General features: G+C 45.1%; 1 protein-coding gene across 2 annotated transcripts in view; it reads right to left on the bottom strand.

Moving 5' to 3' along the window:
• MEST (mesoderm specific transcript) overlaps nt 1-19,193 on the bottom strand; it is a 32,338-nt gene extending 13,145 nt beyond the window's left edge. The window contains exons 1-11 of one of the 2 annotated variants that reach the window (XM_076006615.1): nt 18,968-19,193; nt 9,017-9,171; nt 6,555-6,634; nt 6,072-6,149; nt 5,821-5,957; nt 5,628-5,686; nt 3,909-3,949; nt 3,098-3,168; nt 2,748-2,849; nt 1,112-1,188; nt 129-192 (exon numbers count right to left, since the gene is read on the bottom strand). In XM_076006615.1, the coding sequence (XP_075862730.1) occupies nt 129-192; nt 1,112-1,188; nt 2,748-2,849; nt 3,098-3,168; nt 3,909-3,949; nt 5,628-5,686; nt 5,821-5,957; nt 6,072-6,149; nt 6,555-6,634; nt 9,017-9,170 (863 nt within the window). In that variant the 5' untranslated portion in view covers nt 9,171; nt 18,968-19,193. Of the gene's footprint in view, nt 1-128; nt 193-1,111; nt 1,189-2,747; nt 2,850-3,097; nt 3,169-3,908; nt 3,950-5,627; nt 5,687-5,820; nt 5,958-6,071; nt 6,150-6,554; nt 6,635-9,016; nt 9,172-13,206; nt 13,424-18,967 lie in introns of those variants that run through there. The other variant, XM_076006614.1, reaches the window with a different exon arrangement.
• Nucleotides 19,194-19,898: the final 705 nt, after the last annotated feature.

Below are 19,898 nucleotides of genomic sequence, written 5' to 3'. Positions count from 1 at the left end.
CTGTTTCCTGATCAACAGCCCATGAGGTCAGAGACAGTGGCTATAGGCAACAGCCCTCCACAGGTAATTCTGTTCACCACTGTCAGGATGAGATACTAACAAAACAAAGACCTCTGAGGGAGACTCACCTGTATAGCTCCAAAAACTCTGGATAGGGATTAACAGGATCCAATGGCCCATAGATAAAATGAACTAGGAAAGAGAAGAGGAATGATTACTAACAGCTCTCGCGTCTATTTTCCTACTCCCACCCTAAAATTAACTCCTCTCCAAAAAAGATTTTTTGTACATAAACTTTATGATAGAAAATCTAGCTGCTTTTATTAGGTAGGCTATAAAGAACTGTTGGGAATAAGCCAGTTAGTTCATTTGGCACATTTTCTCCTATATATAGCCATATAGTCTCTTGGTCTCTCCTCTAGCTCTTCTGTGCCCTAGACCAAAAGGAATAAGCCCCACTTTCAACATTCTCTTTCTATAAATCTAGGATATTGTCATTCTGTAAGTCTCTCTCTTCAGTTATAATTGACCCTTGACATTTGAAATCAACCAATAATTTCCTGAACACTAACTACTATGTATGAAACACTACTTTTTTTTTTCTTTTTAAATCTGTAAGAGGGAATAGACAAATGAGCACAAACCACTATAGCCTCTTGATTAGTAATCTAAATGGCCTTCTACCCCCAGCAATTTAGCATTTAACGTAGCAGACACTGGTAATACACACCACAGAAACCAGTGATACCAACTACCTTTGTAATGTCTCATATAATGTTTTACATATTAATGCTTCACTCTACATATATATCACTGGGGTTCCAGATGTTGGGATCAGAGTTTCCAGTAAAATAAAGGATACCCATTTAAATTTAAATTTCAGATAAAAAAAATGAATTGTTTTGGTACAAGTATGTCCCAAAAATTGCACAGCACATGTTTAAATACTGAAAAAGTATTTGTTGTGTATCTAAAATTCAAATTTAATTGGGTATCTCATATTTTAATTTGTTAAATCTGGTAATCCTAATTAGAAGTAATAGGAGATGCAGCTATTTTAACCCTACAGTCCTTTGGTTTTCCTACTAAGAAGTAATACGAAAATACTCACTGGGAATATTTACAGAGGTAAGAGCTCCCACCCAGCGTCTTTTAAACTTCTGCCGCTGATTGATGTACTGTAAGAGACTATAGGACAGATAAGTCAGCAGGAGCAGGACAAGAAACCCTTATTATAAGGTACCACAAGTAACACAATATATGACTTAACCCAGAAGCAACTTGGCATTCCTGGGAATGGCCCACTTAATTTATCCATTTATGTTAATCTCTAGAGTCAACAACCATGTAGCTATGGCAGTGATCAATGTAAGATTAACAGTACTGTGTGTTTATTAAGCAGGAATGAGATCTATTAATATGAAGGTAGAAAGTTGTTTTGGATCGTATGTGACTAAAGCCTGGGTCTGAGGTTCCAATTTTGGCTCTGCCACTAACTAGCTCTGTGACTCAAACATATGACACACATCTTTTCCTCAGTTTCCTCATTTTTGGTTTTTTTAAGAGATGGGTCTCACTATGATGCCCAGGCTGAAGTACAATGGCTATTCATTGTGATCATAGCTCACTGCAGCCTCAAACTCCTGGGCTCAAGCGAGCCTCCCACCTCAGCCTTCTCCCCAGTAGCTGGGACTATGGGTGCGCACCACCAGGTCCAGCTACATTTCTTATTTTTAAAACAAGAGGATTCAGGTATATGATCTCTAATGTTGACATCTCTAAAATTCTAAATGCAGAAGTTTATGAGCACAAAGCTTTATCCTCGGCACTTCATCTGACCACAGATAAAACAGAAAGCATTTCTCTTCCTACAGTGTAAAATGTCATATCCACATTGTAGAACTGAAACTCTTGTATTCTAATTATTCTGCCTGGCAAATCCAGGACAGTTATTATTGTGAACCTCAAAAAACTGTGGAATTACCTCTTAGAAACCGTATTTACTTTTTGAAAAGGAAAATATAAGAGAATTTTTAAAATAGTCTTGTTTTTCAATTTTTTTTAATATTAAAAAATATGTTTAATATTAAAATGAATCTTCAGGGATCCCATGGGGGGATAGAGGTGAGAAGGAAGAATGGCTCCCTCTAACACACATTTCCTAGCAAAGCCATCAGTAAAAGCATTAGAAGCTACACTGACCCAAGGTGGCAAAAAGAGCCTTATTTCAAGTAGTTACAGATATCACCATTTCTAGATCCCTCCTTGAAAGCAATTAAATTCTCATTTATATCAAGGCACTGGAATTCTCTGTACAAGACAGAGAGGTCTGCCCTCTCAGTCCTGTTGCTACAGAAAAGATTTGCAAAAGGAAAAGCTTTGTACTTTGAGAGAGGCAGTAAGCTTCTTTCACAACTATGATTAAACTAAATATTTACGTATTTACTATTAACAAAAAGTCCAAAGAAGGATTTGCCAAAATCAATCTGTCAGTTGTAAACTCAATTAGCAATAGAATTTACAGCTGTTTGTCTAAACTTTTGTGCCACATGGCTTAGGCTCAGGACTCGCTCTATTCTCAATCTCTTTCTTCTTAGAAAGTACTGTTTTTGGTTTGCCTCATAGGTCATAACCAACCTTCCTGTGATAGGGAACAAGCCAGCAAGGAACAGAACAAGCAATCCTGCATCTTTCCCCACTCTCCAAAAAAAGCTGCTCTGGAAATCAAAGCAAGGATAATTTCTTACCTGTCGATGACTAAGTTCCCGTCATTGTTGCGGATCCCTGCCCACATGTCCCACAGTTCGCTCTCAGAGGGCCGAGTGTACGGCCCAAAGACAGGGGTGAGACTGAAAGAGTCCAAAATGCAGGAAGATAAGCATAAGGAGAACTCAGAATGTTAAATGTGACTGGAACCTCAGAGGCCATTGCAGTCTGACCCATACCTGATTTATGAATTCCTTCTACTCTTTCCCTGGCAAGTGGCCAACACCTTAGCTTTAAAATACAAACCCTAGGATGTGGCCCAGAATTGTAATGGCAACAACTTTTCGCTACATTGTTCCAAGGCCACAGTCAATCTCTGACAACGACTTACCCTCTAGAGAATACAAAGAAGTTCATCAGCCGTGTGAGGATGGGTGACAGCACGCCTCCATCTTTGAGTAGCTGTGGGGGAGTAAGTGGAAGTAAAGATTAAGAATCCAGAGAAAGACAACTCACCGGGACAATAGATTTTATACTAGGAACTGAAAGAGGAATTTAGCCATATCTCCTCCTACTCAAAGGTTTGGTAGTTTGGTTTTTGGTTTTTATTTGACCTACCCACATCCTTCTCTCCTGGAAGACAAATCTATTTCTAATTTCACTTAAGATTACGTTTCTACATTTCACTAAATCCCTAAGATTTAATTTTACTCTGATATATTCAAGTTTAGATTAGGATCCAAATTTGTTCAAACATCAATTCTTATGACACAAATCTCTCCAGAGCTATATTTCTCTAAATATTTGTTGATCTCTTATTCTCAGAAATAGCTTTAGGTTTTATGCAGGGGCCAATTACTTTGCTTTATTTGTCTAAGAAGGGAAAAACTAACTTCATATTAATCACAGGGAAGACAGTTTTAACTATGGCCCATTACAAGAGGTGTGGCCCTTAGAAGGTCCCAGCATTATGTCAGCACAAATCTTAAAACTAAAGATCTATTCAGGCCGGGCGCGGTGGCTCACGCCTGTAATCCTAGCTCTCTGGGAGGCCGAGGCGGGTGGATCGTTTGAGCTCAGGAGTTCAAGACCAGCCTGAGCAAGAGCGAGACCCCGTCTCTACTAAAAATAAAAAAAAAAAGTTAATTGGCCAACTGAAAATAGAAAAAAAAAAAAAAGATCTATTCAATGAAGTAGCCAACCTTTTGGAGTAGGAGAGGGTGGTGAGTCTCAGGAAAAATACCTGTAGAAGAAAAGACTTAGTCATTTACCTACAACTTTAGGTCAAGGGCAACCTCGTTATCAGAGATCATCCACCCTATTCACTGTCACCTTTGGGGCTTTTACTGCTAAAACAGAATTACAGATAAAAACTTAGTATAGTCATCTAATTACTTCTCTAGGGAATTCTGTGTTTGGACTGGTCAAATTATATACCACTAGAATTACTTTTCTCATTTTAAAGGTAGAGAAATGGGAGAAGTAATTTATATGGTCATTGTTAATGCTGATGAGTAGGCTCTGACTCCCCTTAGCGTTTCCCCCCATTGCTCAGAACAAAAGTGTTATTAATGATTTGGGCTGCAAGGGAAAAAAACAGGTTTTTCAATAAGCATAGGTCCTAAAAAAAAAAAACCTAGTTTTTCCTTTTCCATTTTTCGTCAGAGTCAACAGAAGAGCTATGAGCATAGCTGTTAAAGGGACAGACTCCTTTCCCAATCTGTTCTTAAGGCATTCAGGGACATTTGGGAATTTATGGATTTACAGGCTGGCTGTCCAAAAGGCCTAATCAGTGATTCACTAATTTCTAACTGAAGCTTGGCATGCCAACAATTAGGCGTTTAAGAATCTAATATGTTTAAGCCCTCACTTAATGTCATCGATAGGTGCTTGGAAACTGTGACTTCAAGTGAAACCATGTACACCAGGTCCTCAAATAACAGCATTTCATTATAACATTAATGAGAAGGGAAAAAACTGGTTTCATTATGTTTTACTTGAAGTCATAATTTCCAAGAACCTATGAAAACTGTTACGTGAGGACTTGCTGTACTAACACCTGTGGCTTTATTCTATATCTTCAAAATCCAATACTTTCATAATCCATTGCAGTTATTACAAATATTGCAAAACAGCATTTACACTTCTCACTACTTCTATTTATTTTTTTCAATAAACTTTTAAAAATTGTTTAACTTTATTAAAAATTTATTTTTTTTACCCTGTTCACAACTATCTATGTGCTACTACTTCTAATCATAGTTGTTACTAGACCTTCCACTAGATCTTGCTATCTAATGCATTGAAAATGAAGCATATATTACTATATGCAGCTTTTTATTGACTGTATGTCAAAATAACATCACTTTCCTTTGTAATCCTTTTAATTTTATGTATTAAAAAACATTCTGAGAGGCTGGGTGCAGTGGCTCATGTCTATAATCCTAGCACTCTGGGAAGCTGAGGCAGGAGGATTATTTGAGCTCAGGAGTTCAAGACCAGCCTGAGCAAGATCGAGACCCCGTCTCTACTAAAAATAGAAAGAAATTAGCTGTACAACTAAAAACATATAGAAAAAAATTAGCCAGACATGGTGGCACATGCCTGTAGTCCCAGCTACTCAGGAGGCTGAGGCAGTAGGATCACTTGAGCCCAGAAGTTTGAGGTTTCTGTGAGCTAGGCACTCTAGCCCAGGCAACAGAGTGAGATTCTGTCTCAAAAAAGAAAAAACACATTCTGAGAAAGGTCCACAATCTAATCAGACCACCAAAGCACTCCACAGCACAAAAAAAGGTAAAGATCCCTTAGTTTAATTGTATCTACTTGCAATATCATCAGATTACCATTTAGATGTCACATGATATCTAAAGGTGGTCCTTCTAGGCTACACCCCACTTTCCACCTACCGCCAAAGTAATTACCTCCATTGGACAGACACAGACTCTTTATGGTAAGCCGCCCAGATCGATTCTGCTTGTACCTAGAACAGGAGATGAGGAAACACACATGTGGCTACGTGGTCTTACACCAATGCAGCAGCCAAGGGAGAAAAGGGAAAGAAAGAGTCAAAGAACAATTTACTTTCCTAGCATCTTAAGCTAGTGCTTCACTGACCTATAGAGCAGCTCCTGAGCAACAATATCTCCATAATCGTGAGACAAAAGGTTGATCCTACGGTTCTGGAGCCCCAGATGCCGCAAAAGCGCTTCGACGATGCTGGCTTGCTCAAATATGGAGTAATGATGTGGTCTCTGAGGAAAAGAAAGCCCAGATATATAGGATGAAGTCATAAATACAGATCTCTCTGCCAGCCTGACCCCTCTTCTCCATATCCCTGCCACCCCCAGGTGGCAGGTGCTGCTTACCGGTTTGTCACTGAAGCCAAAGCCTAAGAAATCAAGGGCAATCACTCGATGAAACCTCAAGGTCAGACCTTCCCAAATCTACAAAAAGGAAAGGATAATTTGGACTTTCTGCTCCTGCCCCTACCCCCCACTTCCCCCCAACCTAGAGCACCACTGAAGCTTCTTCATCCCTATCTCAGCCTCACAGACTTCGATAAAGAGAGAAAACCTCATGAAACCACCACAGGCTCCAGAGATGATCCTATTGGAAAGTGCTTTATTTCTAGTACTTAATCTCTATTGAGGGAAGATAACTTGTAAATAACCCTTTTCCAGATTACCAAAGATTTTTTTCCTCCCTTACAGTAAATAAGAAACAGTTCCACATTAAATGCTATTTTATTAAGCAATTCAGATTTACAAGAGCCTTCTACCACTGATAACAAAATCCTTGATTATGGATTTTTAAAGACATAGTAGGACCTAAATATCTGACTTCATTACCTTGTACCAATCATAGCTGGATGTTGGAAAGCCGTGTAAAAGCACAACTATCTCCGGGCTTCCAACCACACCTGCAGAGTCTGGAAGGAGGAGAGAGATCAATTAGGCCAAATTCCTATAAAAATAACCTTGAAGATAGTAAAATCTAAGTAACTAGTACAAAGGACAACAAATTGTGACCAAATTAATAACATTAAAATGATATATTTTAGGCCGAGCGCGGTGGCTCACACCTGTAATCCTGGCACTCCGGGAGGCCGAGGCGGGCGGATTGCTCAAGGTCAGGAGTTCGAAACCAGCCTGAGCAAGACCCCGTCTCTACTATAAATAGAAAGAAATTAATTGGCCAACTAATATATATAGAAAAAATTAGCCGGGCATGGTGGCGCATGCCTGTAGTCCCAGCTACTCGGAAGGCTGAGGCAGAAGGATTGCTTGAGCCCAGGAGTTTGAGGTTGCTGTGAGCTAGGCTGATGCCACGGCACTCACTCTAGCCTGGGCAACAAAGTGAGACCTTGTCTCAAAAACAAACAAACAAAAAATGATATATTTTGGCCGGGTGCAGTGGCTCACACCTATAATCCCAGCACTTTGGGAGGCTGAGGCTGGAGGATTGCTTCAGGCTAGGAGTTCAAGATGAGCCTAAGCAAAAGTGGGACCCTGTCTCTATAAAAAATATAAAAATTAGCCAGGTATGATGGCATGTGCCTATAGTCCCAGCTATTTGGGAGGCTGAGGCAGGAGGATCACTTGAGCCCAGGAGTTTGAGGTTGCAGTGAGCTATGATCACACCACTGTACTCTAGCCCAAGAGAACAGAGCAAGACCCGGTCTCAAAAAAAAGACACTTTGTAAAATGGGAGCTTAAGCTGGGCACAGTGGCACACGCCTATAGTCCCAGCTACTCAGCTGACGACAAAGGATCATTTGATCCCAGGAGTTCAAGTCCAGCCTAGGCAACATAATAAACAAATAAATAATAAAATGCAAGTTTACTGCTTTAGGTAACAAGCACTTTCTCCATTTAATTGTATATTTTAAAAAATTGTAAAAAGCACATTGTGAAAAAGGCAGCTTGCTTACTTTCACCTAAATGTTTTTTAAAAAGTATATCCCCATTTCTCCGTTTATTATGTATTAATATCAATATGCAAGTTGTTTTTCACAGTAAAAAGTAAACTTTCACTGTAAGACATATACAATCCCTCATATAAGCACAAATTCTTTGTACCTTATCAATAATGGCATCACAAAAATTCTCTAAAATATGGCAACTCTTCCCGACAAACAACTTAAACATGCTGTTTGTCTAGCACTTTTTATTTCAGCAGAGACCCGATCCAATATCAAAAGCATAATACTCAAAACTATTACAAAATTATGTCAACTATAAAAAAGAGTTAATCAACATAGACATGAACATTTTTTAATGCATATGACAATATGGAATTAATTAAACATCTTTTAAATTAGGCAAACATTTAGACAGTATTAGCCTTAGTACTGGATTAAAACTGACACATTTATATACTGCCAGTGGCATGAAAATTTGATAAGATTTTCAAAAATAATTTAAGAGCAATTAAGATTATATACTTTAGCTTAAGAGTATTATTCTTGAAAATCTATGCAAAGAAAATCATTCCATTTAGTCAAGTAGTATAGTTTGAAAGTGTAAGGAAAAAATAAGCTGTATATACAACGTTAATTTTTTAAAACATTAAAAAAAAAAGGAAACAACCCACACCAACATAAAGAAAATTATATACTTACTTAACTGAATATAGCAAATGAGAGGAGGTCAGGAGCAATAATGAAAAACGGTTTATGACAAACATTTTTCGTTATTGCTCTTGACCCCCGCCCAAAAGAAATCTTTTCCAATCTGTTTCTTGGTTTCTTCACCTATAAAATGAGGTTAATGGCACACCACCTATCTCCAAGTGCTGCTGTAAAGATTTAACAGCGAAAGCTGAAAACATAACTCAGTGTCTGACATATAGTAAGTAACTACTTGATAAGTAGCCATCATAATAATCATTAGCAAAGTAATTTATACAATGGTATAAGACTAAAATCACATTTAAGTCTTCATAGAACAAACAGTTTTATAAAATGAAATCAGAGATGGTAGGGGGACAGAACCAATGGTGGTTAGTTCTAGGAATATTGGATATATTACCTGAACCTCAAAAACAGTAATATATGGATACAAATCAGGCTATAAAGAAAAATTATACTAAAAAGTCAAGCCTACAGAGTAGAATCTCAGTTCCACACCCCACCCTCCCAGTAGTTTTGTTTCCCCACAATTGAGTAAATGAGTGGAATTAGTCCATTCCTTCAAACGCACCACACAGAAACGGGGGTTACTACCCTCTATCACGAAGGACACAAAATAAGTACCTCAGCCAAGCCCGCTGGGACCTACACGTGCAGGTGTTCCAATAGTCCAGGTCTTACCTTGGTAGAAGATGCGCAGTCCCTTGTATGTGAAAAATTTGCCTGAAGCCTTCCATGCGTGAAGGGCAGGGGAAAGCTGAGGGGGCGGGATGTGCAGGTACGCCGCGAGCAGGGGCACAGCCAACAGCCCCACCTGAACCCACCACTCCCGCATCCTGGAGGAAAAGCAGAGAACCCGTAAGCAGTTACACTCATCTACGAGCCCAAAACTGGTAAGATGGGGTGGGAAATTTCTGTACCATGCGATGACTACCTTGCTGGCTGGCTGTGTGAACCAAGGCAGAGAGTTTACCAAGAATGTGATAGCACCTCTGCCTGCTGTGGCAATCACCACAATTGCTCACCATTCTAATTTTAAGGAAAATAAACTTATATCAATATGTAATCTTCTACCTCTGCTCCCCTATTTTAACCCTTAGCCCTCCTCCTTCTGCTCTTCCCACACCTACTGAAGGGCTTTATGTAAATCAAAGGAAGGTAACTTCTATACCCTTTCATTAGTTAGCTCTTATCAAGGTTTCCCAGGGGAGAAAACAATTTCATTCATATTTACTCTAAAAGCTCTACCACCTGCCCACCAGCCCCCACCAGGAAAATGTCTGAAATGTGCTACCTGATGTTAAAAATAATAATAATAATACCCATAGTAACTTATCATGTTCTTAAGCAGAGAGCTGCTCCTGATTTTTAACAGTTCCTTTATCAACCCTCCTGCCCAAGTGAACCCCAGTTTAGTATTACTATCTGGATTTGGGCTGAGAAACTGCTCAGGTTTGAGAGTCTGAGAAAGAATCTGAGAAGTGAAAAGATAGCTGCACTGTATATTCCAACATAAGCAGCTTTGTCATGACCCTGACTGTCTAATCTCTTGAGAGGTCAGAGCAGCAGATTACATTTTTGCATTTATTAGCAGACTCTTGAGGAAGTACCAATTTATTTAATTCATAGTACCCTCTTCTCCCCCCTTTAATAAGGCAGACCTCATAGGCAGCATGTGGGAATTGGTTTTTTTTTCTTTGGAAGGAACCCACTGATTTGTATACCAAACCTTACCATGCCCAGGACTTCAAAGGTCCCAGGTCAATTTATCCACATTGACAAGGGGTGAGTGCTAAACAGGAATTAGAAACAGTTTCCTGACTCCTCATGGTCACCAGGGAAAGAGTTGTCAGTAGAGTGAAAATTCTCTCAAAACAGCCAGAATGGAAATATACCCTCCAAAACTAAAATGAGAGCTGTCAAGAAAATATAGCTATCAATAAAGGAAATTAATTGCTAAAGCCCTGGTGGAAATGGCTTTCTGTCTGGACACACACCCATGCCACAATCCCCATCCATCACTAATTAATCCAACTCGAAAAATACTTTTTAAACTCTAAAAATAAATAAATCTGTGGTTCCACAGTGATAAAATAACCATGTCACTTAAAGAATCTCAACTCCCCAGACTATTTTTAAGGCACTATTTTGTAAGGCATTTTAATCACGGGCAGTCATTTCTTTTTTTCTCCAAAATATCTGTCCATAAAACAAATTATTTCGGTTCTACCTTTCAAGGTAATACTAGAAATGATTTTTAAAAGTGCCAGGACATGATGGTCATATCACAATTTTCACCCCACAACAGTAGCAGGCTTCATCCCAATACCGCCTTGCAAGGTCAGATGACAAAAAGCTTTGGGTTTTGTGGATCATTTTCTCGGCACCACCAGTCCTACACCTGTCCATTCATTTCACGTGCGCACTTCGTGCGCACTTCGTCACTCCACTGTCCACCGTCTCCAGCGCTGAAGCTCTGCAGTGACTCAGCAAACAGCTAGAGAGGGGCTGCCATAGCCGCAAGCAGGGAAGGCTGGGGGGGGGGGGTCCGGTACACTCCACCCTCCACACCCTCCTTTTACTCCAAGAAAGCAAAGACGCAACAGCCTCCTCAGGGGGCTGATTTTTGTCTTATTTTACCTCAGTCAAAATGTCCCAAAGACATTTTAGGGTTTTTAGTAGTCAAGCAATCTGGGAGTCAGTAAGCAAAATGGATTAAAGAAATATTTTTTTTTGTCCAAAGTGCCCATTATTTGATGAGCCATGAGTTGAGGTAATAAATTCAGCAAGCTCCAGTAACAAACATTCTGGATATTTCTGAGCCTTGATTTCTTTCTCTTGTAAACCGGAAAAAATACATTCATCTAAATTAATACCACCAAACCTGCCACCCACCTTACTGCATCACCGCGAGCTGAACTACTTTGCAAACCAGCTAAACCAATGCAAACGATTCTGGTGTTAACAGTGTGGCACTTTGGTCACATAACCATTCTTAATTGCGCTTCTCCGTAGTGAAATCTAAAAAATACTTAACGCCGCGGTGATCCGGCACGGCACTGCACTCAAGTTCTAGTCACATGCATGCGGTTACTCACACCACCGCTACATCCCAGGTCTCAGAAATCCTAAGTCGCGCAGCGGTGCTCACACCATTGCGATACTGCGGTCTTAAAATCCTAAATCGCGCCACCGCAATGCCCGGGGTCTCGAAATCCTAAGTCGCGCTGCGGTAATCACACCATTGCGATACTGGGGTCCTAAAATCCTAAATCGCGCCACCGCAATGCCCGGGGTCTCGAAATCCTAAGTCGCGCTGCGGTAATCACGCCACTAAGATACTGTGGTCTTAAGATCACAAATCGCGCCACCGCAATACCCGGGGTCTCAAAATCCTAAATCATGCTCGGGTGATCACACCATTGAGATGCTGGGGTCTTATCCTAAATCACGCCACCGCAACGCCCGGGGTCTCAAAATCCTAAATCGCGCCACCGCAATGCCCGGGGTCTCAAAATCCTAAATCCCGCTGCGGCAATCACACCACTAAGATACCTGGGGTCTTAAAATCCTAAATCGCTCCACCGCGATATCCTGGGTCTCGAAATCCTAAGTGCTCCGGTGATCGCACCATTGCGATGCTGGGGTCTTAAAATCTTCAATCGCGCCACCGCAATGCCCAGGGTCTCAAAATCCTAAATCGCACTGCGGTAATCACGCCACTAAGATACCTGGGGTCTTAAAATCCTAAATCGCGCCACTGCTATACCCCGGGGTCTCGAAATCGCGCCACCGAAATGCCCGGAGTCTCGAAATCCTAAGTCGCCCAGCAGTAATCACGCCACTGGGATACTGGGATCTTTTATGAACATAAACTGCGCCACAGCGATACCCAGGTTTCAAAATCCTAAATCACGCTGCGGTGATCACCATTGCGATACAAGGGTCTTAAAATCCTAAATCGCACCACCGCAATACCCGGGGTCTCGAAATCCTAAATCGCGCCACCGAAATGCCCGGGTCTTGAAATCCTAAATCGCACTGCGGTAATCACGCCACTGAGATACTGGGATCTTATGATCATAACTGCGCCACAGCGATAGCCAGGTCTCAAAATCCTAAGCCGCGCTCTGGTGGCGATACTGGCGCCTTAAAATCCTAAATCGCGCCACAGTGATACCGGGGTCTCGAAATCCTAAATCGCGCGATACCCGGGGTCTCGAAATCCTAAGTCGCGCGATACCCGGGGTCTTGAAATCCTAAGTCGCGCCGCGGCACGCCAGCCCGGTACCCGGGGTCTAAAAATCGTAAGTCGCACCAGGGCAGTGCTGGGATCTGGAAATCCCAAATTGCGCCAGGACAATGGCCGGGTCTAAAAAGCCTAAATAGCACTAGGGCAATGCTAGTATCTAGAAATCCTAAGTCATGAGACGGCAATGGCGGGGTCTAAAAATCCTAAATCATACTTGGGTGATGCCGAGGTCTAGAAATCCTAAATCGTGCCACAGTGATACCTGGGTCTAAAAGTCCCAAATCGTGCTTGGGCAATGCCGGGATCTAAAAATCGTAAATCACACGGGTGTGATACTTGGGTCTAGAGATCCTAAATCGCGCCAGGGTAATCAAGGTCCGAAAATACTAAATCAAGGCGATCCCGAGTTCTACATAGTCTATTACGTGCAGGGGTGACACCCCGCTCCCAAGCAGGCAGACGGGGCTCCAAAGACAGAAATGCGTGCTGCCTGCTCCGTGGGGTTTCGCCGGTAGGCAGTCCCAGCTCCTGCAAGGGGTGTCCCCACCGCCAGCCCGCACCCTGGTCCTGGGACGGCCAGCCACACCCCCTGCACGCCAGCCACCACCCGCGCACCCACCTGCGGAGACGATCTCGGCGCACCATGGCCGGGTTATCCCATGCCCGCCGCAGCGTTGCAGAGCACTGGGCGCCCGCAGCGCCCGCAGCGATGCAGTACGGAAGGCGGCTGGGGCGCAGCCCACAGCCAGCGCAGGGTGGCCGCGGACGGCAGCGAGCGGCCACTCGGGCGTGCGCTGCGGCACTCCGCTCGCCGGGCGAGGTTGCCGCGGAGGAGGCACGGTGCAGCCGCTGCCCGCCAGTACGCGAAGGGATGTGCTGGTGGCCGCTGCAGCGCAGAGCGAGCGGGCATCGACTTTTAAAGCCCACCCGCGCCCCGCCTCTGGCCCGCCCACCGCGCCGCAGTGCCCCTCCCGCCTGCTTGCCGCAGAGCCCCTCCCAGCTGCCTCGCCACCAGCACAGCTGCAATGATGGGACGCCCCTTTTGCAGCAGCTTTAGGGGGCACCTTCAGGGGTGTCGATCCCCCTTCCCCCGGCTGCTCCCTCGCAAACCCTCAACCCCACTCAAGGTTCTACTGCGGAAACCCTTCCCAGGCGAGATATTGCCGCGGCCAAAACCAGCAAACCCAATACCCCAACACTCCTCATAGACTACCTCCAGCCCAGAGGGTGGCCGCTCCACCTCAGGAGTGACGGGGCTCAGGAGTGCCAGCTGTGGCACCTGCTCCCATTGCACGCCCGAAATGCGGGTTCTGAACCATGAGAGTGCCCACGTCTAAAGCGGCAAGCCACGAGCACCCGACACCCCCTAAGCGCCTAACTGCGGGCAATGACCAAGGGCACAACCAAGTGGCTAGGTAACAGCAAGCTCTGCTCTACCCACCGCCGAGCAGGTGGGCCGATTCATGGGATGGCCACTACGGAGCAAAGCTAGCGAAAGTTGCCAAAAGTGGTTTCTCCCGCGGGCTGCCGCGCCGCGGCACGGGCACGTTTCCTTTGCAGCAGCGCGACGTGGTCGGCATGCCAGACGCCCGCCGCAGCGCCCTCGCGCCCTCCCGGCCAGGCGCCAGTCCCGTGCTGCGCGGAGCAGTCGGCACAGCCAGGGGAGCAGCGCTCCCCTTTATTCACGAACAACAGCATCACAACGCAAGGGCTCTGGAGGTACAAGAAGAAGGGAAAGAATTTTTTTAAGCCATAATCCTTTAAAAGATATCTATTACGCCTTTGAAAAGAAAAGCATAGAGTATCACGGTGTCTGTGTTCATTTTCTGGCTGTGAACTGAAATTCTGATGCACGCGCGCGGGCTGCGAACGACCAAGCGAGGAAGCCGGCCGGCGCCGCTCGGTCCAGAGGGGGCGCTGCAGGCCTCTCTTCCATCGCTGCCCGGACCACTCCGCCGCGCGGGCTCTGCGGGCTCTGCTGGCTCTGCAGCCCAAACAGCCGGCCCCGGGGCCATCTAACGGGGATCTCGGGCCATCTAACGGGGAATCTCGGGCCACCTAACGGGGATCTCAGGCCACCCAACGGAGATCTCGGGCCACCTAACGGAGATCTCGGGCCACCTAACGGGGAATCTCAGGCCACCTAACGGGGATCTCGGAGCCACCCACCAGACACTGGAGAAACACATATGAGCGTGTCATCAGAATGTGTGGCACACTACAGGCTATACTACTGGGGTCTGCTTGCCCCCAGTCAAAGCATTCATGAAACAAATGCTTATTTAGCACTACAGTGCGCTAAGAGCTGGGGGTCCAAAAAGAATGAGAGATGGTCCCTGCCCTAGAACAAGACGCTGGCCATCTGAAAGGGAAGACAGACAAGAAATGACGCTTTTTAAATTTTCTTTTTAATTTCCTAGCAACATTTTGTGACCGGTTGGCCTCCTCCTCCCTAACGTGTAAAGTCCTCAAAGGCCGAGCCCAAGTATTATTCACCTTTTGTATCTCCAGAGCCCGCCACAGTGCCGGCCACAAAGCAGGCCCCTAATAAATACTGCATGAATAAGTACAAGAATTTGAGGGCACACAGGGGAGGAAGTAATTAAGGGGAAGGGGGAAGGGTGGTCTTGAATGATGAATAGACATTTACCAGAGAGACAAAGAACATTCCAGCCAGAGGGGACGGCATTAGCAAAGCACCGGGAGGCTCAGAACAGCACATTTGGGGGAAATGGCAAGTCCTTTCGGCAGGGGCACCAATAGGCAAAAAAAAAAATCAGGCTAGAAAGAGTATTTCATCCTAGGGAGTTTGGAATTTGTCCTAAAGAAAATAAGACGCCACAGATGGATTTAAACCTTTTATGCCCTTAATTGGTTACTTAAAATTTAAATTAGTCCCTTTGCAAGTCAAGGATTACCTATTTTAACTAACCACCACCACCTTTTAAAGACAGAATTACTTCCCCAAATTTAAACTGGTCCTTCCTGACAGAGTAAAAGCTTTCCTATTTGAATGACAACAGTAACAACAGCCTTTGCATTATATATTTTTCATATTTATTGTCAGTGGAAACTTTTGAGTCCTACAAACAATCCCACACTTTCATTCTCACCAGACCAAAAGTACCAGCATCCAAGCTGAAGGCAAGTTTCTATTTAATGGAGTGAGTGCCCACAAAGGATCTTATTCTGAAGGCCACAGAACATGCTCACACATGGAGACTAAAGGAGAAACAGTTTAAGGCCCTGGGGAAGGGGGCTCGCCCCAGGGAAGCTCCTGAAGACACCAGGAATTCTTAGTCTGGTGCTCAGGAGAAATCCTCCCTCTGGACCGAGTGGTTAGGAAAAACTTCCTTGAAGGAGGGATTGAGGTTAAGATGGGCACGGAACCCAGAACTTGGTTAGGCGAAGAAAGCATTCCTGTTTGAAGAACCTCCAGCACAAAGACAGGGAGTTGGGAAAACGCAGAAGTCAGCTAAAAAAAGATCAGCTCTGCTAAAGCCGGGATGGAATTTGCTGTTGGAAGTCGGGGGAGAAAATGCAGGCCATAATGCCCCAGCAGCCAAAGAGTTAACGAATCTTCTAAATGTGCCTGATTTACTTCCATAGCAGAGCTTCCTCCACAGGGGGAGAATCTGACCCTAGGTATAAAACACTTGGAGCCCTGAGAAAACATGCAACCATACATAAATCCAAAGCCTGCCTCTGGCTTGCTCTCGGCGCACACTTTCAGTTCCCCCATACAAACGCGATCCGGGACCGACACCACATGCAGCATTTCCAGTAACTTACCATACATTCCCGTCCTGTTCCTATCCTAACACAGTTCCACATCATAAGACCACAGATTTGTGCAAAACTTCATACAGAAAGCTCTGCATTTATTATCTCACTGATGCACCACAGCAATATGGCATGGGAACGGCTGGTACCACCGGTTCACTAATCATATTTTTCTAACCCCAGTTTGAGACCCATAATATGACAAATACAGGATATTTATGCAAACAACAGGACAGGACTGGGACTGCTACTTTCAAGAGCCATAATTACAGACTCAAATAAACTGCAAAGGTTCCTGATGGGAGAAACTTGGTTGAACAGCATCACCTGTTAAAGAGCCAAGGGGTTTTACTTGACAAACGCAGTGGGTCAGTGTGACAGGACTCCAAAAAAAGCTCCTGGGATTGTAGGCTTTGGAGAAGTACCCAAAATAAATTAATCCTACTCTAGTCTGCTGGTTACATTTCACAGCAAGTATTTCATTCTGTTCTACAGAGCAGATATTAAGAGACACATAGACAAACAGGAATGTGTTCAGAGAAGATCAACTAAAATAAATTGCAAATCATGTCACTGAAGGTGTAACAGTTCTCAAATGTTAAGCTCCTACTAGGAGCATGGATCTTCACCCAATTTATCCCTAATCCTCATGGTAACCTGGCTAGATGAGTATTTTCACTCACAGATTTCAGAGAAAGATACAGCAGCTTGGAGCGCTAATCATTAGTATGTGAAGGGACTGGGAAGTGAACGCAGATGTGTCTGGCTCTCACGCTGGCGTTCTTTCCACTACCCCACACTGCCTCCCTGTTTGAAATAACTGGGCATGTTTAGTTTGAAGAAAAGAAGCCTTGTAGAGTAAATGGAAGAAGGAAATGTGCTAGCAGTCCTCAAATATTTGTGGAAGCAACATTAGACATTTAATTCTGTGTGGCTCCAATGAGTGCAAATTGTAGAGAAACAGATGTCGATTCAACATAAAGAATTTTCCAACAGTCAGGGCAGTCTGGAGGGATCGGGTGGCTCAGCCATTTTGGGACGTGACAAGTTTCTTGTCCCTGGGGGCTGGGGAACCCTGTGGCAGGTATGCAAGCTCCATGTACATGAGTGAAAGAATGACCTTCAAGATCTTTTCCCCGTCTGATAGAAACTAAGGATCAGATAGAAACTAAGGCTCAGATACATATTGGAACATGGCCAAGCTGATCCTTCTACTGAAGGGACAAATCCACAACTCAGCTTCCCTAGGTGTGTCCCTCAGCCCAGAATTCTGTACCACATGCTGCTTCGCGCTGACGGCAAGACAAACTGAAGAAATTGTCAATAAAATGGAATCAACTTCCCTCTGAATCAATTTAATGAATATATCCCTGAAGTGACTGGTGTCTTCCTCCCTTTTCAGGTTCATTTTTGGGTAAAAGTCTTTGGCTGCAAAAAGCTCAACAGATGAACGGTAGAGGAGGGAAGCACCAGAGCAGAATTATCCCGTATCCAGATGCAGCTCAATGACAGAGAGGTGTTTCTATAGGTTACAGCATTGGTGGGCACCCATGAAGTATGTTCACACACGCTCTGCATCACTCCACACACTCCATTATCCCGCACGGGGAACTCTGCTCCACTATCTCACATCTAGAGGACATCATATCCACCCAAACAGACAAACAGGTTGAAGGATTCTAATTAAATAATAAAATCTTGCATTTTTATAGCTCTTTACCGTCTCACATATATTATCTCATTTGTCCCTCACCAGTCCTCTAAGGAAAGCAGCTACTTTCTTTCAAACAGACAAGCGATTTTCTAGCTGCCTGGGGAAGAAAGGGCTAAAGCACACTATTTCTCGCTTTTTTTTTTTTAACTTTCCACATGAGATTATTCCTCCAGCCTGGATGAGTCAACCCAGGAGCAGGTGTTTCAGTTTTCCTCCGTCGCTCTCATTACCTCACACCTTCTTCAGCTGCCCACCCCCGTCCCGCAGGGCCCCCACTCCCGCCAGCACCGCAGCTCCCCGGCCTAGCGTTTCCGGCGCGGGTTCCACCCCACGCCCGGCAGCGCCTGCACCTGCGGCTCCCACCCGGGAAGGAGAGCAGCCGCCGAGCGGCCGCGCCCCGCACCCGCCCGGGCGGCCCCCGCCTCTCCCTCCACTAATCGGTCACACCCGTGCGCCTGCGACACTTCCAGCCGCCCAGGCTGTGCCCAACTGGGAAGGCGCAGCCTCGGGAGACATCGAGTCCCGACGCCCGGGGGGACGGTCCAGCCGGCTAACCGAATTGACTCCACGTCGCAGGAGTCAAGCCTCGGGCGAGGGTTGGCTGGCTTGTGTGTCCTCGTGGACCCCGAGGTTCTGCCAGAGGACAAGCGAGGCCCTCGCCCTCGTGGCCCTCGTGTGGGCGCCCACGCTCCCCAGGGGAGCCCTGCACTCGCCAGCTCAGCCTCGCGCCCTCCTGGGCCACGCGCATTCACTTGGTCCCAGGGTTGGTGTGGTCCACGCACACTATCCACACACGCCAAGTGGAGCCAACCCCACTTTTGGAGTGAGCTGCGAGGACGAGGGTGTGGGTGGTGGGGCCACTCCCTCCCCGCTGGTCTCTTACCTGATTCAGGTAAGACCTGGGCTACAAGACTCCATGTTGGGGGGAATCGGCTGCGCATGCGCTTCCTGGGGCCAGAGGTTCTCGGCCTTAACCCAGTCCCCAGGGAAGACCCGGGCAAGCCACTGAATACCCGGCTCGGGGCTAGAGCGTCGCCATCTCCGCGAACAAGCCCTCGCCCCTGAGTCCAGCATGTGCTGCCGCCTCCTCCCTGTCAGGCGTCAGCGCCGCCTGTGGCAAAGGGTGTGAAACGGCAGGCTGTGCCTTTGACAGTAGCCTGAGGCGTTGGATGAAGGAGAATAAAATAGTATATGGTCTCATCTGAGTACTTTTACTTAAGAAACGTGAAAGCCAAAGAAGCGATATTTTGATAGTTAATAATTATGTAAAGATCTTTGGTGAGCTTTCCGTATTTCAGCCATCCTCCTAACCTCATAACTACCCTCCAGACTCCCAAATCTACATCTCCAGCCCTACCCTTTACCCTACATACCAGATCCGTGTTTTGCCTACCTTCTATTCATCTTCGCATGGATGGCACACAGACACCTCATACTCAACACGGACTACGTTACATTCACTACCCTGTCTGTACTCCTCTTTCCCGCCCTACAAACTGACCCCTGTCCCCAGAACCTAAGCTTCCTTCTATATTTATTCTCTGTCTTGGCTAATGCATACCATCTACTCCAGTCTACCATACACAGGTATCACCAATTCCTGTGACAGCAAAATGGGGCCAAGGGGTCAGGCAGGCTTGAGCACAGATCCCAGCAAGTTCCCTCCTCATCATCCTTTTCATCTTACCTCCCAAATATCAGTTGAATTAATCTTACTGTCCTCCATTCCTACCGCCCTTTGCCCCTGTTCAGGGCATGATCTGTCACCTGGACTACAGCCTCCTAATTGGCTTCCAGATCTCCACCATCGCACC

This window comes from Microcebus murinus, chromosome 9, assembly GCF_040939455.1.
Source record: "Microcebus murinus isolate Inina chromosome 9, M.murinus_Inina_mat1.0, whole genome shotgun sequence".
Classification (NCBI taxonomy): domain Eukaryota; kingdom Metazoa; phylum Chordata; class Mammalia; order Primates; family Cheirogaleidae; genus Microcebus; species Microcebus murinus.
Note: the sequence above shows the minus strand (reverse complement) of the source record. Positions and strands in the feature narration are given on the sequence as shown.